This window comes from Arvicola amphibius, chromosome 13 (genome assembly GCF_903992535.2).
Source record: "Arvicola amphibius chromosome 13, mArvAmp1.2, whole genome shotgun sequence".
NCBI lineage: Eukaryota > Metazoa > Chordata > Mammalia > Rodentia > Cricetidae > Arvicola > Arvicola amphibius.
The window spans coordinates 56,663,418-56,689,892 of NC_052059.1; the positions used below are offsets into that span (position 1 = coordinate 56,663,418).

General features: G+C 47.9%; 1 protein-coding gene and 1 long non-coding RNA gene across 2 annotated transcripts in view; both read left to right on the forward strand.

Annotated features, from left to right (window-relative positions):
* The window catches only part of Cryl1 (crystallin lambda 1), a 96,965-nt gene that overhangs the window by 50,943 nt on the left and 19,547 nt on the right, over window positions 1-26,475 (forward strand). The window contains exons 4-5 of the mRNA XM_038310581.2: window positions 15,469-15,630; window positions 23,084-23,278. Coding sequence (XP_038166509.1) covers window positions 15,469-15,630; window positions 23,084-23,278 — 357 coding nt within the window. The remainder of the gene's footprint in view (window positions 1-15,468; window positions 15,631-23,083; window positions 23,279-26,475) is intronic.
* On the forward strand, window positions 8,674-11,180 carry LOC119800419. The gene is made up of 2 exons (XR_005283019.1): window positions 8,674-8,771; window positions 10,933-11,180. It is a non-coding gene; the product is annotated as an uncharacterized LOC119800419 (long non-coding RNA).

Consider the following 26,475-nt stretch of genomic DNA (forward strand, 5'->3'; position numbering starts at 1 on the left):
CTCTGATGATCACTTTGTTTTCTGGGTATCTGCTGCTAATCTTTCTTGCCTTTTGTATGCCTTGTGACTTTAAAATCTAGCCATCTCCAGCAGGACAATAGATGCTGGCATAACCAGTTTTAAAGTCTGGCATGGGTACACCTTTTCTTCTGCTAGGTATTTATTGCAGATTCGAGTTATGATTACCTAGGGTAACCATAGCAACTCCAAACCTTAAAATTCTAGCCCGAAGTTGGGTGAATTTTAAGGTTTGGGGTTGCTTTGGTTACCCTAGGTGCATGGAAGATTCCCAGTCCTGTCAGTAATGCCATGTGTTTAAGACAATGACTAGTTGGCCAGAGGCTCATGTGGGATTTCCTCTCCACGTCTGCTCCATCCTCAGCACTTGGTCCTCCCTTTGCATGTCCCTTCATGAAGGTCTGGTTCCATGCTCTCCTCCCCAAAAGTGCTCATCTCTTACTTACGGCTTAAGACCTTTGAGCCTGGGGAAAATTCTGACCATTGTCCCAGGTGTTGTATCCCCAGGGCGGCCTCTGCAGGGCTCCTGGCTCTCCCTGGGGTGGACAGCATCTGTTCTCACTCCTCCTCCAGGAATGGGGTTTTTATTCTTGTTCCCCTTTACTTCAGCTCAGTAATGGGAATTTCATGGCTCCTACTTTCAGACATGTCAGTGAGACAAAAACACATTTGTATCTTATTCCAAGAGATCCTTGATGTCATGGACAACCTCAGTTCTGCTTGTTTCCTTGTGTTTCCTGTGGCTGTTCATACCCTAAGAAGCTGGTAACTGCTGGGAGCTGCCATAAGTAGATTAGGAAGTCATTCCGCACTGAAGGATTTTCTGTCATTCTGTCCTGTAGCCAGGAGACACTAACTTGTGTGTTTATCCTCAGCACCAAAAGCTATTACACAGTAGAGTGTCTCTGCTGCCAATGGGGGTCTTGTCCTTACAGGGGCAGTTGTGTGGATGTTACGTGCTAGCTCTTGATTGGTCCTGCCTTTGGGCTTGCTTTCTAGAGATCCTGAGCTAAAATTAGCTGCTCAACATGAATGCAGTGGCGAGTCACATTAACTGTGTCGTAAGCGGTCTCTCAGTTGCACAGTGATGCACAGCGCACATCAACAACAACAATGGCTACTGCTTTATCTTTTTTTTAATGACAAGGTCTGATCACATTGTTCAGGCTGTTCCTAGGCATCTTCCCACTCTGATTAGTCCCATGGTTACCCACTCCTGAGAGGTCACCTTAAGGATGCTAAGCATAGTGTGAACGTCAACATAGATCAACACAGTACACTATAGCCCTGGACCCTGGGCTCAGTGGATTCTCCTGCCTCAGCTTTTCAGATATTTTGGACCATGTGTATTCTCTGCAGTACCCAGCTGGACACAGTCATTTTTAAGCCCAGGGTTTTCATAGGAATCATTTTCAAGTCTTGCAGTGAACTGGTTAGGGGAACAAAACTCCTCTCATTCATTCTTTAGCCTTATTCTTTTCCAAAGGAAGAGGGGTTGCTCTTCCTTAAGGGAGGTCCCCCATTGTGAGTGGACAACAGAGAACCTGACGCCTAAATGCTCATCTGTTGGCCCTTTGTCACTTAAGACCGAGACTCATGACTTCAAAAGTTTTATTTTCCTGTCGTATTATTAACCATGAAGGCTTGTACTTTGTTCATCTGCAGCATCGGCTCATCATATACCTGCTGGTGGGCAAGTAATGTCTCAGCAATTCTCTTCCCTGGGCAAGTTTCATGTGTTAATGAGAGCCTTTAATTTGATCATAGCTAATGCTACAGAAACTTTGTAAATCTTCATTTGGAAGGGAACTTTCCTTTCTTAGACTGAAAGTTTAGGCATATATATATATATACATATATATATATATATATATATATATATTGTGTGTGTGTGTGTGTGTGCGCACGCGGGGGTGCTACAGCACATGTGTGGAAGTCTGAAGACAACCTCAAGTGTCAGACTTTACCTTCTTTCTTGTTTGAGAGGGAGTGTTTTGTTGTTCTATGCTTAGTATAGCAGGCAAACTGTCTCTTAAAAAGGTCTTTAAAGGATTAGAGAGATGGGAAACGCTTGCCTTGAAATGATGAGAACTGGAGTTCAATCCCCAGAACCCACCCTTGGCTGTAACCCCAGAACTGGGCAGGAGGCACAGACAGGAGGATCCTCGGGGCTTGCTGGCTAAGCCAACCTAGGTTAACCAGTGAGTCTCCGGTCCCAGGGAGAGATGTTGTCTTCAACACCAAGGTGGAGGTTGACCTCTGTGTGTACACACGCACACATTCATCCCCCTCACAAATAAACCCTTACAAGCAGACCCTTGAATACCTAAGCAAACAAACAAAGTAACTGCTTCAGTCAGGTTTGGAAATGACCTCTCCTCCTGGTTTTCCCATCCACCCACAGTCACTCCTCCTCTCCTGGGACCACACCTACTGTGTGAGCTACCGAATAGTATTTCTCTGTGTCTGCCTTGCTTTCCCTGCATTCTCCATCCTTCAGTTTGGATATTTTATCCTGATGTGTCTTTATTATTTCTTCAGCTAGGTCTAATTAATCTGCTTTGAAATGCATCTTTTAAGTTAATTGTATTGTTCAGTTGTTGGATTTCTATTTGGGTCTTTTCTAATAGTTTTGCTACATTCTAAAAATGTTTAAAATCATTTAATTTCTCAGACATGTTAATTATTGTTATTTCAGAGTTCGCAGCTGAGACGGACTTCTCTGAATGTCATTCGGCCCTAGTTCTAAAGTCTGCCTTCACCTGCTTTCCATCCAGGAGCCCCCAGGATGCATTTTGTGAGGCACTGCCAGTGGAAGAGCCAGGGCTCTAGCTGATGCTCTGCCTCTAGAGACTTTTCTAGAAGGCCCGAAGCAGGTCTCCCTAATGTACTTGGAGATGGAGCTGAGCTGAGGCTGGGCGTCAGTTCTTAGGAAGACTGTCCTGTTTCTTGTCACGATTATTCCTAAGAAATAACCCTGGGAGGGGTAGACTGCTTCCCCCACCCCCAGCACTCTGAGGAAGTTGCGAGTTCTGCTGGCCATCTCAGCCATCTAAGTCCTGTGACTTTGAAACAGACAGTTACTCATTCAAAAGGGAAAGTTAAGATGAGTTCAGATGCTCGTCTCCGAGTTCCTCCCTATGTGGATATTGGCTTTTAGTTTTTCACTCTTATGAATGCTTTCCAATATCTTAAGTGAGGATTATTAAAAACAAAAGCAAAGTCTCATTTTGTAGCCTTGAACTTGTAGTCCTCTTGATTCTGCCTTCTAAGTATTGGAATAACGGGTGTGCACCACAGCCACACCCAGCCTGGAAAGGATTAACTTTTGCATTTTTTTTTAATTCATAGCAACAATAACTAGTCTAAAACAACTCATTCTGCCATTTTCCTAGATCTAGGAGGAGGTTGGTTTTTTTGTTTGTTTGTTTGTTTTTTTGAGAGGGTTTCTCTGTAGCTTCGGAGTCTGTCCTGGAACTAGCTCTTGTAGACCAGGTTAGTCTCAGACTCACAGAGATCTGCCTGCCTCTGCCTCCCGAGTGCTGGGGTTAAAGGCAGAGGGGGGCACCGCTGTGTGTGCACATGAGTGCAGCGACCGTGGAAGCCATCATATATGCTCGTGGAGCTGTAGTTGTAGGTGTCTGTGAGCCGTCTCTAGCCCAGCAGATCCAGCTTTTGGTGTATCTCCTGTGGTGTATCTAGTGTGGTGTATGCTGTGGTGTATCTACTGCGGTGTATCTACTGTGGTGTATCTACTGTGGTGTATGCTGTGGTGTATCTACTGCGGTGTATCTACTGTGGTGTATCATCTACTGTGGTGTATCTACTGTGGTGTATCTACTGTGGTGTATCTACTGCGGTGTATCTACTGTGGTGTATCTACTGTGGTGTATGCTGTGGTGTATCTACTGCGGTGTATCTACTGTGGTGTATCATCTACTGTGGTGTATCTACTGTGGTGTATCTACTGCGGTGTATCTACTGTGGTGTATCTACTGTGGTGTATGCTGTGGTGTATCTACTGCGGTGTATCTACTGTGGTGTATCATCTACTGTGGTGTATCTACTGTGGTGTATCTACTGTGGTGTATCTACTGCGGTGTATCTACTGTGGTGTATCTATCTACTGTGGTGTATCTATCTACTGTAGTGTATCTACTGTGGTGTATCTACTGTGCTGTATCTACTGTGGTGTATCTACTGTGGTGTATCTACTGTTGTGTATCTACTGTTGTGTATCTATCTACTGTAGTGTATCTACTGTGGTGTATCTACTGTGGTGTATCTACTGCGGTGTATCTATCTACTGCGGTGTATCTACTGTGGTGTATCTACTATAGTGTATCATCTACTGTGGTGTATCTGCTGTGGTGTATCTACTGTGGTGTATCGTGCTGGCCCCCTGGTGGTGAGTGAGAACTGTTGGCAGTGTCCCTGTTCCTCTGTTGTCAGTGTCCCTGTTCCTCTGTTGTCAGTGTGTGCTGTTCTCCCCCCGGGAATTCTGCTTAGTTGGGGATTCTGTTTGTCTTCTCACTTTACCAAGATCACGGCATTATACATGTCTGTTGTCATGACAACAGGCCAGCGGCTAAGTGGCAGTCTGGATTGGCACCATAGTGTGGTTTTGCTTTCTTCAGCCACCAGAAGTATTGCCTGCCCTGTTTTAGTCTGCCATCTCCTAGAACATGTTTCTTGGCAAGCACCCCGCATCTTCTTGTTGTCCTGGCAAAGATCCCCCCAGAGTTCCATTCCTTAACCAGGGTGCTTTGAAAACACACGTGAATGCTGAGGTTGTCCTGTCTCAGAGATTCACCTTCCTAAAGTCCCACAGACACACCCAGTTGATCTGCAGCCACCGCCACGATCCCAAGCACACTCTTCCAGGGGGAGAGGGGCCTTTGTACTCAGACCCTGAGCAGAATCACCCTAAGTCAGAAGTCAGACAGGCTGAAAGCCCAGACCCTCAAGCCACGGTGACAGGAGCATGCTTTAAACATGTGGGTCCAGGACTGGCTAGTGAAGGCAGGAATAGGGCTCATGTTTCTTCTTGCAGCCCCTTTATTTTATTTGTTTGTTTGTTTGTTTTTCAAGACAGGGTTTCTCTGTGGCTTTGGAGCCTGTCCTGGAACTAGCGGTTGTAGACCAGGCTGGTCTCGAACTCACAAAGATCCACCTGCCTCTGCCTCCCCAGTGCTGGAATTAAAGGCGTGCGCCACCACCGCCCCACTATTGCAGCCCCTTTAGACAGTGTGTTAGAGCACAATAAATGACTAAAGTCCTCAAGCCGAAGGCACGGCATGGGATCAACAAGTCCCACAGGTTTTCTTTCTTTCTTTTTTTTAATTTATTATGTATACAATATTCTGTCTGCGTGTATGTCTGCAGGCCAGAAGAAGGCACCAGACCTCATTACAGATGGTTGTGAGCCACCATGTAGTTGCTGGGAATTGAACTCAGGACCTCTGGAAGAGCAGAGCAGTTCGTGCTCTTAACCACTGAGCCATCTCTCCAGCCCCTATAGGTTTTCTTTAATCAATGACAATGTTCACCGACTGTCTGTCCAGACTTAGTTCAGGCCCTTTGTCAGCACACTGGACATCGAATGTCCCTGCTCTGCTAACTCATAGAACCAGCTACAGGGAGGAATGAGGAGAGGGACTGGGTTCAGCAGTTAGGAGCTCGTGCTGGGCAAGCCTGAGAGCCTGTGCACGCCTGTAATTCCAGCAGTGATGGGGCGGGGGTGGGGGGTGGGGGGAGGTGGGGAGGTGGTTAGAAGGGTTGCTGGAGTGTGTTGGATGCAGCTTAGGAGAAAACTCTCAAGCTTCAGGTTCATTAAGAGACCTTCCCCCTGGCATTAGACACCCTCCCCTGGCTTCTGTGTGCACACCGGCACACACATCAAACACCTAACCGTTTATACACATCTACGCCCACACAATACACTTCACACACATGCACACACATGTATCTCATACACGTGCATACACATAATATTAACTTTGAGGGGGGTTGGTTTCCTGAGATGGGAACCTTGAACTCATGACCCCCTTGCTTCAGCTACTTAAGTTCTGTGATTGAAGGCATGCCCACCATACCCAGCTTGTCTGCTAATGTTTTTGGTTGGTTTTGTTTTGTTTTTTGGTATCAGAAGTTGAGCTCAGAGCCTCTGTTATGCTAGCCAAGTGTTCTACTCTTTGACTGTACCCCCAGACTTACCATTTTTATGTCTTCCTGCATGCAAGACATAATATATTCATTCATTCATTCATTCATTTACTTATTTATTTTGTGTTGAATGTGTCCGTGTGTGTGTGTTTGTGTATGTACAGGTGTACCTATGTAGCCGTGTTCATATGTCTGAGTACACATATGGAGCTAGAAAAGAACCCTAGGTTTTGTTCCTCAGGAGCCTGCCATCTTGTTCTTTTAAGACAGTGTCTCTCACTGACCTGAGTCTTAATGATTGGGCTCTGGTTTTCAAATGCCTCTCATCTTTTCGGCCTTTCAGGAAGGTATTTGAACCAGCTCCCATCCAGACCCTGAAATGGACTCCTGACCCCGTGGCCCCAGCATCTGCTCCAATGCTTTCGCTTTGGGTTTGTTGTTTTTTTTTTAAAGATGATTTTCTTAGCTTTCTATCAGTGAAGCACTTCAATTAAAAGGATGGTTTGTTTTGTATAGAATTGTCCAGTATTTGAAGAAGGACTAGCTTTTCTAGCACCTCATAGTTTTAGAATCAGAAGTTCTCACATATTGATGGGAGAAAGGTTTATTTCCATGTGGGAGTGTTCCCCTCCCCCCATGAAACTATCTATCTACCCCCCTTGTTTTCGGGGTCACAGTATGTTTTCTTTTCTTCATAGCTATCCTGGAACCTGTGGGGACCCTGGTGAGAGTTGCATTCTATTATAGGCCAAAGGTCATGGCAACAAACTAATAGACAATCCCTCCTGTGCACTTACATTGAGCATCTCCCTTCCCACTCCTCTACTGGCTTTCTTGATGGGAGATAAAACATCAGGATTGTGGTTCAACAGAGGTGTGTGTCAATTCCAAGGTGATGCTATCCCTGTGTTCTCACAGGCAGTCAACACAGACTTCAGAAGTGACTTCCCGCAAATCCAGCGGGCTGCATTCCACAGCGGTAGATACTGGCTGGGGCCCCGCCGAGATCTGTCTATTTGCCTGGGGACAGGGTCTGTCAGTCTTGTGGATGGTGGACCAACCCCTAAGGCTACTCCCCCACCCCTGCACTTTTTCGAGAAGTTCCTGGTTTCTTTACACTTCTGTTTGTTTGTTTTTGAGACAAGGTGGGTGTTGTTCCTGGAACTGTGTAGCCGAGGTGGGATTCCTACACAACATCCTCCTGCCTCTGCCTTCTAGTGTTGTGATTTATAGGTGTGGGACCGTGTCTCACTTCCTGCTGCACTTCCTCCTGTAACCCTGGCTTCCCACAGTCCGGTGACTACGTTGGATTGATTTGTTCCATTCTAGTTTATTGTAAAGCATATCACAAAGGCTGTGGTTGTGGGAGAGGAGACCAAAGCTTCCAGAAGCCTCCCTGGGCTTGCACCCTCCACAGTCTCTCACCCACCTGTTTAGCAGTGCAGACGGCCATCTGAACCCTGAACCCTGTCCTCTGAGTGTTGGGGAGATTTCCCTGAGAAAGTGTGATTGAAGCAAGGACAACGGTATTGAAATATGGTTGGACAAAAGGGTCCAATCTCACAGCAGCAGCATGGGTGGGTACCAGTCAGACTCCAGGGCCTCAGCAGGCTGCTCGGCTGTTCCACACAGCATTCCTTCCTCTAGGGCATGGACAAGACTCTTCTGGAATGAGGAGTATAACTTACTATCTGTCAGGAGAGGTCAGAGGATTTCTTTATGGCCGGCTAAAGGCAGGATGGGGGGGGGGGTGGCCTTGGGGAAGGAGTTGTGGATCAGCAACCACGGGAGAAAACCAATACACACGTCTTAACATCATGTGCAGCTGTGCATTAGACTCATTTTGCGTGGCCTTGTGAGGCAGGCCATCAACATGGGGTCCCTACCCTACCTTCTTGCTATTTTTAAGGAAACATCGTGGCTTTGGTGTAGGACCCTGGTCCAATGACTTCTCTCTGCCCTACACACACACACCATATGAATACTTGGTTGATTTCTTTTGGAGCCTAGGAAAGAGTATTGTGTTGCCAGCTGTTCATGTTTGACTATTCATGTTGACACAGACTAGCATTATATTAGAAATTGAGGGTTAAAGTGACTCTATTTGTATTAGATATTTTAAATCTTATTTTGTTATGTTTTAAAACAAGTCTCGTATAGCCCATGATGGCATCAAACTGCTGATGCATTTGCCTCTACCTCCTGAGTGCTGAGAGTTGGGTGTTTGCCACCATGCCTGGCTTGTAGGAGAAATCTTGACCCACCAAAACCACCAAATAAGACCATTAAAAATATCAGTGTGGTTTCAATTTTTTCAAAAAGAAAACAATTTATTAAAAATATTTATTTATTTATTATGTATACAATATTCTGTCTGTGTGCATTCCTGCAGGCCAGAAGAGGGCACTAGACCTCATTACAGATGGTTGTGAGCCACCATGTGGTTGCCCGGAATTGAACTCAGGACCTTTGGTAGAGCAGGCAATGCTCTTAACTGATGAGCCATCTCTCCAGCCCCCAACAATTTTTTTTTTAAAGAGTGAAGTATTCAATATGTTACAGACAAAACTAGGAATCTCTTTACAAAGGTGAGTGAGGGATGTGGTGTACATATAACCTCAGCATTTGGGAGGCAGAGGCAAGAGGATCTCTAAAACTTTAAGGCTGCTTTGGTCTTCATATCCAATTCCAGGCCAGCCATGGCTATCCAGCTAGATCCTGTCCCAAAGAAAACAGCATAACACAAACGGACTGGGGATGGTAGAGTGCTTGCCTAGATCGCAGAAGGCCAGTGCCACCAATGCCAGGCATGACAGAGCATGCCTGTGACCTCAGCAGCTGGGAGGTGGAGGCAGCGAGGCTGGAATTTAAGGTTATCCTTAGCCACAGAGCGAGGCCACCCGGGACACATGAGGTGTGGGGTGTGCGCTCTCTTCAGTGCCGTAGGTGAGGATGACAGCTCGAACGGATGATAAAGGAATCAGGGACAGAAACAAGCAAGCCATCTGATTGCCAGCATTAAATAAAGCAAATGCTGTGGCTTCAAAATGGATTTTTTTTAACTTAATGGAAATCGCAAAGTGTCTTCTTCAAAATGTAGCAGCTGGGTGTGGTGGCACAGCCTGCAGTCCCAGCCTTCTGGAGGCAGAGATGGGGTTTATCAGGGCTACATAGTGAGTTCTGAAGTAACCTGGGCTACAGAATAAGATCCTGGTTTACTGTGTTTGGGCAGGTTTTTTTTTTTAAACCAACTTGTAGCCAGATGTCTTGGTTCATATATGTAATCCTAACATTTGGGAGGTGGGAGGTGGGGACAAGAGGATTAGGAGTTACTGGTCATCATCAATCACATGGCAAGGCCAAGGCTAGCCTGAGCCACAAGAGACCCTGTCTGAACACACACACACACACACACGCACATGCACACACACACACACATCACCACCACCACCACCCCAAACAAAAAACACCCTACAAAAACAAGTCTCAATAACGTGTATTTAAGAATGTCACTTCTCTTGGAGCTCCAGTGGCACAGTGGCTTAGCCCATGGCACTCAGACCAATGTCACCTCTTCCTCCTGGGAAATACTAGAAAACCCCATAAGCCAATAGCATAAATAGAGATGTAAGTGAACTGTTTTTATTGTATTCTTTTTTTCACGTCAAGCATCTAAATTGTAAATAAATGATTTCATAAAAGGTACAAAAATATCCCCGGAATGAGGATGGGAATAGATGTTTGGAGGGGCAGCGCTCTGCCACCTTTGCCTCTGAGGTTCCATGACATCACCCGAGGCCGGACTGCTTTTTAAAGCAGACAGCACTAATCTCTATAAGCAGAACACTTAAGCTCCAGGAACTGATCCCTCAGTACACTGTGCCCACTGCTCCCCTTGACTGCTCAGTACACTGTGCCTTCTGCTCCCCCCGACTGCCCAGTATGCTGTATCCCACTGCTCCCCACAACTGCCCAGTATGCTGTGCCCCACTGCTCCCTTCGACAGCCCAGTATGCTGTATCCCACTGCTCCCCACAACTGCCCAGTATGCTGTGCCCCACTGCTCCCCCCGACTGCCCAGTATGCTGTACCCCACTGCTCCCCCCGACTGCCCAGTGTGCTGTACCCCACTGCTCCCTCCGACTGCCCAGTGTACTGTACCCCACTGCTCCCTCCGACTGCCCAGTGTACTGTACCCCACTGCTCCCCACGACTGCCCAGTATGTTGTACCCCACTGCTCCCCACGACTGCCCAGTATGCTGTACCCCACTGCTCCCAACTGCCCAGTATGCTGTACCCCACTGTTCCCCACGACTGCCCAGTATGCTGTACCCCACTGCTCCCCACAACTGCCCAGTATGCTGTACCCCCCTGCTTCCCCCGACTACTCAGTATGCTTTACCCCACTGCTCCCCACGACTGCCCAGTATGCCCTACCCCACTGCTCCCCCAGACTTCCCAGTACACTGTGCCTTGGGAAGGTCTCTGGGTATAATTTGTTTGGGATCATTGTGGAGACCTCTAGTCTAGCAGAGTGAGCACATGTAATATACTTAAATAAAACAAAACAAAAACCAAAACTTTAATTGGATTATTAGGGGGAAATGAGCCCCATTTGTTTGGCAGAGACGTTGGAGGTTGGAAAGGAACGTCCTTTCCTCTGAACACAGTTACTTCTGAAGCAGGGAAACTCTTGTCCCCTTCATGCCTCTTCTTTCCCCCCTCCCTTCTCCTGTCTTCATCTTCAGGAATGTGGACAGTCGCCTGCTAGCGGCTAGTTTTTAAAGACTGTGTGCTCTTGGGGAAAGCACTGAAGAGAAAGTGGTGGTCATTCGACAGACGGAAGCAGGAGATGAAATGCTAACGTCGAGCTGCCGCACATTCTACATTCCGCTCTCACCTCCAGCCTTGTAGTGACTGTCCCCTGGGCTCCGTCAACTTCTCTGCCTGACCTTCCTGAGTCTTTTTCCCCCCACATTAAAAGCAGCTCCTGGAACCATGTTGTGTGCACAATACCTTAAGTACTGCAGACTTCTGGGCTTTCTTGGAAAGCACACTGACATTTTCATTCAGATATTTTACATGAGTCATGGAATGCCATTTCAATTGTGTGGGGTGACTGGGTGGGGCAGGGCAGGGTAGAGGCCATTAAAAGAAAACCTCAGCAAAGTTTCATCTTCGCCCTACATGGCGGACATCTGTGGGAATGTGTGTCCTGTGGCCAGTGACGGGACTTGACAAGCGGGTGCTCACCTTGTGCTCTGTTCTCTCTGGGAATTGTCCAGTGAGCCAGCCTGCTGGAACTGTGCAGATTCTCCAGAGTGCAGTCCTGATACGTCCTCAACAACCCAGCTAGCTTTTCCTATATATGGGACACTGACATTTGGCTGTGGTTTACTTTTTAAACAATTTTAAGTGGAAACATTACACCCATCATTCAGTTTCTTTAGTTGGTGGTGGTGGGGGGGAGGCAGTGTTGAAGTTTAGCCTCACCTGTTAGCTGCTGCTTCTGCCTGGACCTGGAAGCTGGTGAGAGTTGGGCCAGGGGTGTAGCTCAGTTGCCAGGCCCTGGGTTTGATCCCCAACACTGAGTAAAGCAGTCCTGGTGGCTTATGCCTGGGATCCCAGAGAGGTAGAAGCAAGGAGGTCAGGAGTTCTGAGTCAGCCTTGGTTACATATTGAATGGGAGGCTAGCCTGGGCTACAGGACCCTGTCTCAAACAAACTAAAGGAGGAAACTGATTTTGACAACCATTAAGAATTGTGTGACTGGGAAGTTCTGTCACAGTTTACTTCCCAGGTGTTCACCATGTGATTGTGTTGCCTAAATCTAGTCATGCCTGTGTCGTCGGTTGTGTATGTGCCTATTTTTTTTTTTTTTGTTAGATGTGGCAGCCCCACTCCCTCCAGACAAATAAACCCAAACAAACATAGTAAATCAGCTCCATAGGGACATGTGGTCAGAGTTTAATTAGTTAGAGGCAAGCAGGGAGGCCAGTCAGTGCAAATACTTCACACGTAGTAGCTTTTTATAGAAGTACGCCCACGGCGGGCTGACTGGAGAAGCAGGGAGGTGCAGACGAGAGAGAGAGAGAGAGAGAGAGAGAGAGAGAGAGAGAGAGAGAGAGAGAGAGAGAGAGAGAGAGAGAGAGAGAGAGAGAGAGAGCGCCGGTGCGGATCTACATTTCTCTGCCATAGCTGTTTGCTCCATCTTTGCAGCCCTTCAGGGCAAGGATTACAGCCTTTGGGGGTCTGAGATCCTGATTCAGACGGCCCACTCTCTTTTATAGACCTGGGCTACCTTAGTGGATGACAGGAAACTAAGCCGAGCGCGTGACGTGGACCGGAGCCTGAGGCCTGTGGCTCTCTCCATCTCATACAACTTGGTTACCACAGCCAGAGCAACCAAACGTCAAGCCAACAGGCCACTGGGAACCCTTACATAATTGCAGGAGGCTTGGGTTTCCTGTGGTTCAGATTTTCTTGCCTCTGTCATGATCAAACGATCTGGAGAAAGGCATAGAATTGCGGAGGAGAATCTGCAGGGTGGCGCACAATGCGTCCATTCTTTCCCAGCTCACACAAGCCCTGCCTCGGTCTTCACCTCTGGCTTGACTACAAGGCTCCATTTAAACCGAACCCACCTCGCAGACTTAACTGATCCAGGAGTGACTCAGTAGGAACAGTCAGCTACTGCAGCTCCTTTCCCGTTTTGATAAGCGGACCGAACACAATGGGCTTTACAGTTCTTAAATGACTCCATTCTTTGCTTCTGTGTATGAGATGGGATACTTATATGGTTTTTCCTGTAATAAAATTTCACGTGGCCTGATTATATGTTTAAAAAGTATAAACAAACACAATGTGGACCCCTTCCCATTTGAATAAAATTAAAAAACATTTTTTTAAAAAATTTTATGTGTACGGGCACTTTGCCTGAGTGTGTATTTGTATACCTGTGTGTGCCTGGTACTCACAGAAGCCAGAAGAGTGCATTGGATGCCCCGGAATTGGAGTTACAGGTGGTTGTGAGCCACCGCATGGTGCTGGGAACTGAACCCAGGTCCTCTGCAGGATCAAGAAATGCTGTTAACCTCTGAGCCATCTCTCCAGCCCCTGCTGTATTTATTTACTATTTATTTGTTATATATTCTTTTGAGACACAGTATAGCCTCATCCAGTCTCAAGCTGTTTGTGCAGCAGAAGGTGGCTTTGACTTTCTCCATCCTCTTGTCTCCACTCCCGGATGCTGGGATTCTAGGCTGACTGACCTCCACTCCCCGGATGGGATGCTGGGATTTTAGGCTGGCTGATCTCCTCTCCCCAGATGCTGGGATTCTAGGCTGGCTGACAGTTTTTATCTGTGAGGAGTGATTCTGGTGTCACTTTGACACTAAGTTTCTACAGTTGGGCTCTTGAGTTTCTTTACCCTACCTTAACGGTTGCATAAATGTACGCTCCAGGGAAGTTGGCTGGATGTTAGAGTCGCTGAAGTGGCCAGCGTGCCAGTGTGGTTGTGCTGATTGGTGTGAGTCACTGGGGCAGTGGTTCTCAACCTGTGGGTCATGACCCCACCGAGGGTGGCATATCAGATACCCTGCATATTAGACATTTACATTACGATTCATAACAGTAGCAAAATTACATCCATGAAGAAGCAATGAAATAATGTTATGATTGGGGTCTGCACACAGGAACTGTATTAAAGGGTCACAGCCATAGGAAGGTTGAGAACCACTGAGCTAGGAGATGGGGGATCCTGGCATTGGTAGAATGCCAAGTGTGGGGCGTACCCGATCTTTTTAAGTAGTGACAATGCACTTTGGATCTGAACTTCTGACTGGTAATTCTGAGCTTAAGGAATCACCAGGATGCTTGTGAAAAATGCGGGTACCTCAGTCCCACCTGTATAAAGTCCGGGGTAGGGGCTTGAGATTTTGTAGTTAAGGAGCACCTCGTTGATTCTAATCCTTGGCTTTCGAGCCATTGTGAGAAGAAAGTGAATGCCACAAAGGTCATAGTGGAAGGGCTCTGCCTCCCATGTGAGCAGGGACTCACTTTGCTAAGAGTGACCCTCGGTGTGATCCCCGTAGGTGCGATGCTTTCATCCAGAGCAGGGTGTCCACCTCAACTCCAAGTTCCCAGCAACACCCCTCACCTGTGGCCAGCCTGGGCTGTTTGCGATTGCCATCTCAGTCCCACCCGGCCCTGTAATTAGAATTTCAGAGTGCTTGTTATCAGCAGCAATTAATCCAAATTCACTTCGCTATCTTTTCTATCCGGGTGCCCACCCCATTTAGTACTTGGCAATTGTTAAAAACAAAGGGCTGTTTCCAAAGGACTCTCAATTAGGAATAGGTCCCGGAGTGCCTCCAGGGAGCTACAGGTGCAGTGCGTTTGTTCATTGTAGGAGGATGAGATTTTTCCCTTGAAGATCTGGATGTGATGGTCGGGGCAGATAGGGGAAGCATGTGCTGCTGAAAGCACTCGGGTTATAGCGGTTCGCCGGAGGGCCCCTGTGAGTGCTGCTGTGGGATTCATCTCCCAGATGGACTGTTTCATCGTGAGAATTCTCAGTTGGCAGGTTCCCTGCACCCTGGTTCTGGGAAATGGAGGCAGAGTTGCTTCCAGATGCTGGACAAGAGCCTTCCCATGGAACTGACCCCAGGCCAGGCCTCTTAGGGTGAGAATGGTCAGACGTGTCTAACACCAGTAGCGGAGCGAGTTCTGCAGCTGGATGATCTTTTCTCACCTCTGGCAAGGTCCACAGCTGCGGTTCCACTAGCAAAACAGAGACCAGTAAGAACATGCACATTTACTTAATAAAGTTTTATGTGGCACCGGACTAGTCGGAAGTGAGGATGCAAGAAACCCCATGTGGTTTTCCAGCCGGTGAGATGAAGGCTGGATAGAGGGATTTGTGGACAGAGGGATTCTGACCTAAGGAGTGATCAAGAACTTCTGGGTAGGTTCGTCCTGTCTGTTTCCCTGTCTTCAAAGCCAAGGTGCCCCTTTCCTCTCCTCTGTGTGTGCAGGGCACCTCCTGCAGAGTCTTGTGACCTACTTCTGGGAAAGGCAGAACTCTGTTTCATAGCCTTCTGGGGGGGGGAGGGGAGGAAGAAAACCAGTAAAACTTCCTGCCTCAACTGTTTTCAAGGTGCCCTATGCTAGGATTACGGGTCCCTCGATGCGTCATTTCCAGATTTGTTCATTTTAGGGATAAAGCAAACACGGCCCAACTGTTGTCTTGATCCTAAAGTAGTCCTCCAAATGTGTCCCTTCCAGGAATGTGTTCCAGAGAACCTGGAGCTGAAGAAGAAGATTTTTGCCCAGCTGGATCGCCTCGTGGACGACAGAGTCATCTTAAGCAGCTCCAGCTCCTGTCTGCTGCCTTCCAAGCTGTTTGCGGGCTTGGCCCACGTGAAGCAGTGCATTGTGGCTCATCCTGTGAGTACACTGTTGTTTCCCCCTTTGTGGTGCTGGGGCTCAGACTCAGGTCCTCTCACATGCTAGTCAAGCACCAAGGTACACTCCAACCCTTGGAGTGTGGTCAGCCTGGGGACGTGATTGTATCTCGTTCTATTTTAAGGGGCAATAGATTGCAATGGATCTGCAGGTATCTTGATCTGCTTTATTGAGGTGTAATCCACATACCACAAATTCAGTTCCATAGTTTTGCATGCATTTAGGATTGTACAATGTCATCATTTTAAAAAAGGAATATGATCCAAAATTCCTTGGACTTTTATCTGTGGCTGGCATAAAACAGGCAGTATTTAATGCGTTAACCCTTAGGGCACTCATGTGGTAGAAGGCTAGCGGCTAGGTGAGCAGCCCCATAATCAAAGTAAAAGTGCTGCATTGAAAATGTCCACGTGGGTTGGGGGCTGGCTGAGTGGATAAAGTGTGTGCTGTCTAAGCATGAGGGCCCCGGTCTGAAACCCGAGAACCCGTGTAAACTGAGAATAGTAGTGTGTGCATCTGTAACCCCAGAACTGTTACGGGGAGATGGGAAGCAGAGACAAGAGAGAGGGCCAGCTAGCCCTGTGTGTGCAGCTGAAAGCAACAGAGACCTTGTTTCAAACAAGCTAGAAGGCCAGGTCTGATGCCAGGGATTGTCAGCTCACCTCAGACTGTGACTAGCACAAGTGTGCACTCGTGTGCACACGCACATACATACACCCCCTCACACACACGTACGCAAGATTTTAAAATGTCTATGTCATACAGGAGTTTATAGGCATGTCACTGGCCTTTGAAGGTCATTCACAGTAGAATCAGATCTGTTAAAATGTAGATTCCGGGTGTCACTGACGAAGTTCTGAGTTGAAGCGCTCCCCCACCGTCTCTGCTACTCCCTCTCCCCCCTCTTCCCCATCCACTCTAATTGATTAAGCGCATTTCTTCACCAGGACCGCCTTATTTGGTCAGCTGGGCCACAGGCTCCAATTAGCAGGTGCCAGAGGGCTCAGTGAGTCTTTCTGAGGTTACTGTGTCTTTGTGAAGGCAGGGAACAGGCACAGGGGTTTAAAGATCACTCGGTGAGTGATGTTGGAGTTCTGACTCTGAACTCAGTACAGCCATGCAGAACCAGGACAGCCTGTTTGGGTGGGAAGGCCACCGTAGCTCCAGCCATGATAAATATGATGGCATATGGTGTCATCACCAGCCAAAAGCTATACAGAGGAGCAGGGCCAGCCTGGCTGGGTTAATGGGAACTGTGCTGGAAGCTGAGGTATTGCACAAGCACAGGCGGTAGGGCAGGAGCCAGGGAGAGTGTGTGGGGCGGGGCTATGATAGCATCGCTGTGAGAACACACACACACACACACACACACACACACACACACACACGGAGGGGGTTGGAGATTAGAGAATACAGACGGGGTACCTGTGTTAGTTGCTTTTCTGTTGATGTGGCCAAATATCTGACAGAAAGCTAAGAGAGGGGTGTTTATTTTAGCTCTTGGTGTGAGGGGCATCCTGGCAGAGAAAGTTTGGAGGAGAGAAGCAAAGAACAGGCTGGGGGTGGGGTCAGCTGTCAGCCTCAAGGCCCATTGCACAGTGACCATTTCTCACTTTCTCCAGTGAGGAAAACTAAAGGTTCCAGAACCTTCCAGAACAGCACTAGCAGCTGGGAACCAAGTGTTCAGACACACGAGCTAGTGTGTCTGTGTGTGTGGGTTAAATAAAGATTTATTTATTTTTAGTTTATGTGTTTGGGTGACTTGCCTGCTTGTACGTCTGTGCACATATATGTCTGGTGTAGGCAGAGGCCAGAAGAGGACATCAGATTCTCCAGAACTGGGGTTACAGACAGCTATGAGTTGCCATGTGGCCTCTGGGAATAGGACCTGGTCCTCTGGAAGAGCAGAGAGTGCTCTTAACTGCTGAGCCATCCATCTATCCAGCTCCACAGAGCATCTCCTATCCAAACCATAGCTGCATCCTTAACCAACATGCTTGGGACTAGGAGTATTTCAGAGATTGAACTTTGGAATGTTTACATAGCCTTTACCAAGTGAACATACTTAATCCAAAAAATCCCCAACTCTGAAAGCTCTGAAATTTAGATTTTTTTTAAAGCACAGTGCCAGAGCTTAAAACATTTCAGATGCCCAGAGCCTTTTGCGGTGGGGAGCCCCACCAGCAGTGTTCAGGAGGATCAGGAACGTTACTTTGAAGGACTATGTGAATGTAGGCACAGAGCAGCAATACGAAGCCTTGGCAATGCTGCTTTGGGAGAGAAATGGCCTCCTACAGTCCAGACCCCACAACACAGTGTGTAGGGCTGTACTTGAAGCCTGAGGAGCTGGGGATGGAACTGGGAGCACGGGAAGTCTTCCTCCAGAGAAGAGCAGTTGAGAGGAGGCGCTAGACTGGTCAGGGTAAAGAAAAGGGATGAGCAACTGGACACCCACTGGATACTCAGTGCCATGGCACAGGCGGCCCGGACTCCAGCTTTTGCTGTGTTGTGAAATACCATTGAAAGAAAGAAGAATGAGCATCAGAGTTGCCGCCCCAGAACCGGAAGGTCATCGAATAGAAATGACTGCGTTCAGTTACAAAACATGCAGGTGACATTAGGGTTGACAGGGACAGAACCTGAAAGCCCCCAGGCATCGAGGCCATGAAGTTGTAGTTTTTCCTGTGATAGAGAGATGTCACAAAAAAAGTCCTTTGGAGAACAGCCACTGACGACTACAGCGGAAGGCATTTGCTTGTGAGAAAGCCATCAACTTCCAATAAGTTGTTTAGCATTTAAGTTGGTTCGAGAAGGAAACTACTTAAATCAGAGACTTCAGAAATTACCTGTGTGTGCTCAGAAAGACTTTTACACCTTGTTTAGGCACTAGAGATGGCATAAGGCAAGTCTAGTTGGTAGATGGTTCTCCTAGTGTACATGAGCCATGTATCTCTAGCAGTGTATGAAACTGGGCGGGGTAGCAAATGTCCGTAACCCCAACTTTCAGGAGCCGGAGGCAGGGGTCTCTTAGGAGCTGGCAGTCCTCAGTGGCATGGTGTGTTTGAGGCCTGCCAGGATTTATGAGACCTTCATTCAAACATAAATAAATATTGAAGACACAGTGGTCTTTGGACACAGGATCTGGAGGACCCAAGCTGGATCTGACCGAGGATCAGATTTCATGGTTCCAGACCATGTCACGCAAGCCTTTAAGGGAGGGAAGCAGCCAACAGTCCTACCCAGCTATGATGCCCTTGAGTTAAAACAATGAGCAGCGTGGCACAATAATTCTTAGGGTGTAATAGGGGCACTCATACCTTAGCAGTAACCAACAGCTGTCTAATTGGATTGAAGACCTGCTCAACAAGAGGAAAATCTGCCTGGTATTAGAAACCAAGCCAGCTACTCAGGGCCAGTGAAGTCATGGATCTTCGAGGGAAACATACTACCACCGCTTTACTAAGCCAGAGTAATTCTTAACTATACTCTAAATATTTGCTCTTATTCCCACTGGTGAGTATAGTTTTTACTCCTCATCATATAAACTTCTTTTTGCAACAGACAGAGACTATTACAGAAAACCACAGCCAATCAAAATGCAGAGAACAAGAGATCATATGGAGCCTAGTCCCAGTGAATGCATCTGTAGCTCAACCCCTGCACTGGGGGCTCTGAGTAGTCATGGAAGAAGAAACAAGAAGAAGAGCCAGAGAAACAGGAAGTCTGTTGTGAAGCTACACTCATGAAGTCTTACAAGACTTAAGCATGACCTGAACAAGGACGACACCTGTAGACGTATTACTAACATGGGAGGGGAGAGCTCATGGGGCCTCAACTGTAGACGAAGAGATACAGGCAGCTACAGAATGCTGAGAGAGGGAGAATGGCCTTCCCCAATCGGGGGCCCAATCAGTGGCCCCCGATTGGTTTGCCAATACCAGCTGGTCAACACTGAAGTAATAATATACATACGAATGACATTATATGGACCGAGGACGTATTTAGGGATATGTAAAACAACAAAGGAAAAGAGGCTACGAACTTGAAAGTGCATGGGGGAGGTTGGAGGGAAGGGAGAAATGGTGTAATTATATTTAATTTCAAAAAATAAAATTATTAAAAGACGAAAATAAAGAATAATAGATAAACACATAAACTAAAGCATAAATTCAAACCTCTTTAAAATACGGTATGGTGGTTCTCTCCTATAATCCCAGGACTAGATGCTGAGGCAGGGGGCTACAGAGTTCTCAAAAAAAAAAAAAAAACCCAACAACAACACAAACAAAATGAAAAGCCACTTCAGATGGATCTGTTTGTGCAGAGCCTTGCTCAGCTTGCAGAAGGCCGTAGGTCTTAGTCTTGGTAGGACATGAGAAGAGTGTACATGTGTGTGTGTACACACATACAATCTTTTATTATTTTTATGAGGTGCTGTTTTAGCCCAAAATGTTGTTAGCTAAAGCAAATCCAATCACCAAAGCTAACTGTCTTCGGGGTCTGTCATACTGCTGTGGGCCATCTCGTCATATGGACTGTCCTAAATATTCAAGAGTCATCTTTAGTCTTTGAGAATCTACATTTTCTCCTAATCCCACAGTCCTGACCAGAGTGGCTGAGCTCACGTTCTCAGCCCTATAGTCTTCTGGGACCTTTGCCTGGACAGGAAATCAGATGTCAAGGAGGAGGCCTGGTCATGCCCCTGCAGGGCCTTGGCACAGTGTCTATTTACCGTTGCAATAGACCGAGGCCTCCACCTCCACACAGGGAAGCTCCAGCTGGCAAGTTAGGACAGCCCCTTGTTCTCTCGGGCATGGTTTTTGCAGGGTCAGGGCAGAATTTCTGGTCATCTCTCTTCCGGGGTGAGTGGAAGGTACTGAGTAGTGGGTGTGTGCTGTCAGCAGGGAGGGCCTCGTGGGCTTCATGGGGGCTTCCTGGACTGCCCCTTCAAAGGCCGTGGAAAATCTGCTGCATGAGCCCTGAGAAAGGAAGGAGTGTTCATGTACCCACCTTCCTTGCTATGCCATTCTTGCCCTCAGATGGGTTTTATGTCAACTTTCCTTGTGTAGGAAGGAAGCCAGAGTTGCTGTGTGTGCGGATGGCTTTAGGGAGCCTGGCGTGGGGCACAGAGGCGCTCTCCATGTCCCTGCCATACAGTGTAGGCCGCCCATCCGCGCTGCAGAGCGTCACCCAGTGTAGGCCGCCCATCCGCGCTGCAGAGCGTCACTCTTTTTTTGGCCTCATTTTAAGAAACTTTCCCTTCGTCTTCCTTCCTGATGTGTTGTGGGATCAGGGTGTCCGGCCTCTCAGTGCTCGGTTGTACAGGTCAGGTTGCCTAGAAGGAGGCCACAGACTCTGGGATGGACCCAGGTTCCTGGTCAGCTGTGGGGCGCCTCTTCCTGGAATTGGATAAAGGCCTGCTTTCTTATATAAAGTGTCTGCTGCCACTGTATCATGCTTCCTCCGGTGTGTTAGGTAAAGGCTGAACCACCGTGCTCTACCTCTGACCCTCTTATTTCTACGGTGTCTTGCCATGTAGTCCAAGTCGTTCTGAAGCTCGAGACCCTCCTGCCTCAGCTTCTTGGGAGGGTGAAAGGCCAGCTCCCTGTGCCTTTTCTGTGGCGATACCCTCTGGTTAGACCTCAAATCAGTCCTATCGTTTTACAGCCTTGGTTGAGGGAACCCTGTGGTGATGCACACACCTGCTTCTTGGCAATCTGGCGCCCGGCTGGAAGAGGGCTGGGTATGGAACATGCTTAGATGGGGGTTTCCAGCTCACTTCTCAGGAAGCTTGAGAGGAGAGGCCCCTGTGACCTGTGGGTGGATGACTGTCCTGAAATGTCTGAGACCAAGGCTCCATTCCCCAGGAAGGGAAGGAGACTTCCATGGGTATTACCAGGGATTGCCCTGCCTTGGTTAGACCCATGAGAAGAATACCATCCCAGGCAGACTGTTGGACGTCGGCTTCCTCTGTCGTGGGGCATTTTGCCCTTTCCTCTGCCCACTGTATGGTCCAAGGCACTATTGCTGCTCATCTCTGACTTCAAACAGGGATTGATTTCGTTGTCAGAGGCCAAGTGTTCTGGGTAGAGTGAGACCAACCTACCCAGAGCCTGCTGGAGGGAGAGGAGAGCGACCAGGTTCCATCTCAGGAGTCTGAAGGGTCCAATGTCAGATATACCACTTTTTTTTTTCTTGAGACTGGGTCTCACTATATAGCGTTGGCTGGCCTGGAACTCTCCGTGTAGACCAGGCTGTCCTTGAAATCACAGAAGCCCAGCTACTTGTGCCTCATGACTGCTAGGTGCTGGGATTAAAGGCATGCACCACTATGCTTCCTCAGCTGCACAACCTTTAACTGGCTGGGGTGGGGATCATGCCAGAATTTGGAGCTGGAGGTGGGGAGATCAGAATACTGTTTTTAATTTCTTTACTTTTAATTGTGGTAGCCATACCATAAAATTAAACACTTTAACCATTCTGAACGGGAGACTCAGAGGCAATAAATACATGAATACTTTTGGGTTTTACTGACTACCCATCTTGAAAACCTTCCATTTCTGAAGGAGGCGTACCCCCTTAAATATGGACCAGATTATCATAGTACGGGCTGGTTAGGCACTGCCCAGCTGTGTTTTTTAGGGGGGATGTTTGCTAGTTCTTACGGGGAATAGCCAAGGAACCAAGTATGAACTGAGAAAACCAGAGCTGAGGGCCACACCAGCATCTCCACTGGGTCCCTCCCATTGGTGGGGCCTTCCTGTCTCTAGCACCCTGAGGTGTGAGGCTGCCAAGGTGCTGGGTTTTCTGCAATTTTCAGACATTAGCTTGCCAGAGTGGGTGAGGTGCACAAGGAGGGACCAGGGAAGAACCACGCTTTGGGAGGTTCTGTCTATGGAGTATTTGAGACAGGGGTTACTCTGTAGCCCAGGCTGGTTTAGAACTCACTCTGCAGATGAAGCTAGTATCCACCTGTCCTCTGCCTCCCAGGCTTTGGGGTTGCACACATGAATCATCACACCTGAGTCTAGGATGGAAAAGTGGCTCCGGACAGTGGGGACAGGAAAAGCTATGTCAATTACTACTAAAGAAACTTTGTCCTGGGGAGGCTGGAAGGCTTGGGGTTCTCTGGGGGTTCTCCACAGTTGTATATGGGATGGCAAAATGTACCTTGTGTATTCTTCTCAAAACCAAAACTTTACAATTCTGTGCACATTTACCTCATCCCCCACCCCACCCCACCCCCGCCCGGTGTGCACTTGCCCTTGTGCATGTGTTCCTTTCTCAAGTCTTCTCTTTGGATGTGGAAGCTAGGGACCTTTCCAAAGTTGACTCCACCCCACCTGCCACCTGATACAGGTGAGCTGGAGTAGGCCAGAGCAAAACCATTGTCAGCCGTGGCCTTCATTCTCTTACTCTCTCTCCCTCTCCTAAGGTCAATCCGCCATATTATCTCCCGCTGGTTGAGCTAGTCCCTCACCCAGAGACGGCTCCAGCCACAATGGACAGAACCTATGCCTTGATGAGGAAGATCGGACAGTCCCCTGTGCGAGTCCTGAAGGAGATCGACGGCTTTGTTCTCAACCGCCTGCAGTACGCGGTCATCGGCGAGGCCTGGAGACTGGTGGAGGTTTGTGCCCTGGGTCCCTCCTTCCTTTCTGGTTCCTCCTGGCCTCCGTCCCATCTTTCTCCTCCTTCCCTGTGCCCTCTCTTCCATTCTTCCCTCCCACCCTTTCTCCCTCTCCTTGTCTTCTTCCTCTCCTTCCTCTCTAGCCTCCATAGTTGAGTCGGGAAGGAGTCACTTTCCAAGTCTGTCAGAGTTAGAGGACACTCATGGCCCCTTGCTCTCTTCTGGAGACCCAGGGCCTTCCACTTGGAAACAGAATACAGCATAACAATTCACTGTCTGAGAGATCCTTCTCTCTAAGTCACTATTTGATAGCAAGACACAATTGCAAGCCTCTTCTGCTCTTTGTACAAAACTACCTGTGTGTGACATGTTGTGTTTTCCCACAGACCAGTTTTTACCTCTTGGTGTCAAAATTTTTCAGGGTGAGAAAGTATTCTTTTTGTACAAAGTAAACTTGTAGTCCCTTAAAGAAGCTAGCTTATTTCAAGAACTAGAGAAAACCATGATAAATACTAAACTTGTTAGCAATAGGCTTGTCTGCTTCATGGGTCAGACACACAGCAGCCGCCATCTGTGCAGGTCATAGTGAAGTGTATAAAGACTGCCTGATTCTCAGGTGAGGAGGTCAATGCTGGGCTTGGATCGACCCTACTGGGTGTAGCGTCACAGCTCCTTGCAGAGCACACAGGACAGGAACCAGGAAGCCAGCTGTACCTCATCTTTTGTGGGTGTTGTATTTCCTTCCAGCATTTCCTCCAGGCTTCAACAGGTGTGCATGCCATGTGTGACTCCCCTGTTAGAGTCACCTCGTGACCCCACTGCCCGTGCACGAGGTTCTCACTGTGCCGTGACTCAGCGTTGAAATCTGCCTCCCACTCCACACCTGCAGTGTACGTGCTGGGCTCTCACACTCCTTGAGAATGTTTCAGAAATCAATCAGTGTCAGGATATTTTAAAGGAATCCTGCACTTAAAATACCTTCTTCGAGGTCTATTTATGATAGAACAGCAGTCTAATAGACTTGAGTGATTTTGGTACTGGAGTTCAGCGTGGTAAGAAGTGATGCTATAGCTATTTTGACCTTCTATCTGTTAGGTTTTTAGGGTTTTTGTTTGTTTGTTTGTCTTGGTTTTTGGCTTTTCAATACAGGGTTTCTCAGTGTGGCCCAGGTGTCTAGGAACTAGCTGTTTAGATCAGACTGGTCTCAAACTCACAGAGATCCGCCTGCCTCTCTCTGCCTCCTGAGTGCTGGGATTAAAGGTGTGTGCCACCACTGCCTGGTGAAGTTTTAATTTTGTTTTTAAATTTAAATCACAACTCTGAAAGTTGTGAACCAACTCAGAAAGAACGTAGAGACCTTTGTAGGACTTAGGCAGACGACATGCACAAAAATCGTCTGTGTTTGACCGCACGGCGGAACTGATTGTAGGCTGGAAGATCTGAGCAGCATTGGTGCATCTCCTTGTATTACTGGAGGAAAGCACACTGGAGAAGATGCTAAGTTCACCGCCCTGCAAGCTCCTTCTGTCTAGACACGGGAAGTGTGGCTAGAACCCAAAGTCTTGCCGTTCCTGCGGTTCTAGGGGAAAACTGTGCTCCAGCGCAAGGTGGTCTGAAGACTGTTAGTGCTGAGCTGCAGTGTGGGGCTCTGGGCTCTACCCAGGGACTGGGAGGTGGAAGGCATGCAGAGAGCATAGGGAGGAACCCGGGAGCATGCTTCCTTTTACCCTGTCAGCTTAGCAGCAGCTCTTTAACTCTTCTCCCGGGACCTTGAACAGGGAACCCTGGATACTGGCTCTCTGCTGAAGCAGTTGCTGGCATGGGCTTCTGTGTGTCCACATGGACCCCTCCTTTCTGTAGGTTTCCAAAGCTGAGTGATATAGGCTGTGGTTCATCTGGTGGTGACTGGTGAAATCCTCTCCATGAGCCCTCTCCCACAGAAGTGTGTCTGATGCTGTACCTGCTGGGTTTGGCTGAAGGGTAACCTGGCAGTTGTATATATTTTTATGGGAAGGTCTGTGCTGCCTCTGGCCCGGTTCCTCTTTAGCCACTGCAATCAGCAAAGGCAGGGCAAACCTCTGCAGAGCCCTGACCTCCTGCTGCAAATCTGGTTGCTATGCTCTCAGCCTTCGGCCTGGAAGGAGTTAAGTGAGGCCTCACAACTTCAGATAGAGCCTGCTGAGCCTTGAGTTTCCATTTTGGGGTATTTCAACTTGTTTGGAATGTTTCAACTTGGATTGGGGTTTTTCTAAGTTTGCTTCAAAACTCTAGGGTAACTTTGCTATCAAAAGCAGAATTGAGGCTAGTCGCAGGCCTTGCAAAGCTTCCCCTTTCCCAGTCCCGCCTTCTTCCCTTCCCTTTCTTCCTTCCTCCTGTACTCACTGGCTTTTGGAGACAAGGTCATTTTAAGAAGGGCTGGCTTGTTTGAAGGTCATCATACAGCCTGAGCGAGCCTTGGACTACTTAGTCCCCCTTTGCAGGCAGGCCCCAAAGGCCTCGGAGCTCCCCTGTGCTCGGAAAACCTGAGCCGGAGTGCCCCACCCTCGCCTGGACTAAGAGAACAGAACGGGCTTCATATGTGGGGTGGCTTCCCCGCCTCTCCAGTTCCCCGTGGGTGCTCCGTCTTCTTGCTCTCTGGAGTCACAAAGCAGATCTATATGGTAGATCTAGAGCAGAATTAATTGAGACTGGAGAAATCTGTTTTAGGAACCTTATATCACAAATCCAGTATTTTTAGTGGTAGAATTTCTGTTTTCCTCTTGTTTCAGTTTGGATTGCTTATGGTTGCTCAGAAAATGGGTTCATTATTTCAAGGTATTACATTTTTTAAGCGTAAAGTTTTGGTGAGATTACTTTTACCCATTTTATGGCTTCCGAGTCTACAGTTATGCCACTGGTTTTATTTCTGAAATTCATGTTTTATGTCTGCTTTTTTCCATTGTGTTTGGTTAGGGGTTTGTCAGTTTTATTTATTTGTAAATTTTATTTTGAGAAGAAAAGCTATGACAGTTGGCTTTCCAAGACAGCACCTTTAAAGAGCAAACATTGACTGTGGCTTCCAATCCTGGAGGACTCAGCCCATGACTGTCTGGAGCCTTTTGCAGGACCGCATATCCACGTGTGGAAGAGGAAGCTTGTTAATGTTCTGGTGTCCAGACTGGGAAAAAAAGAGGAAGAGGAAAGACCAGGGTCATATA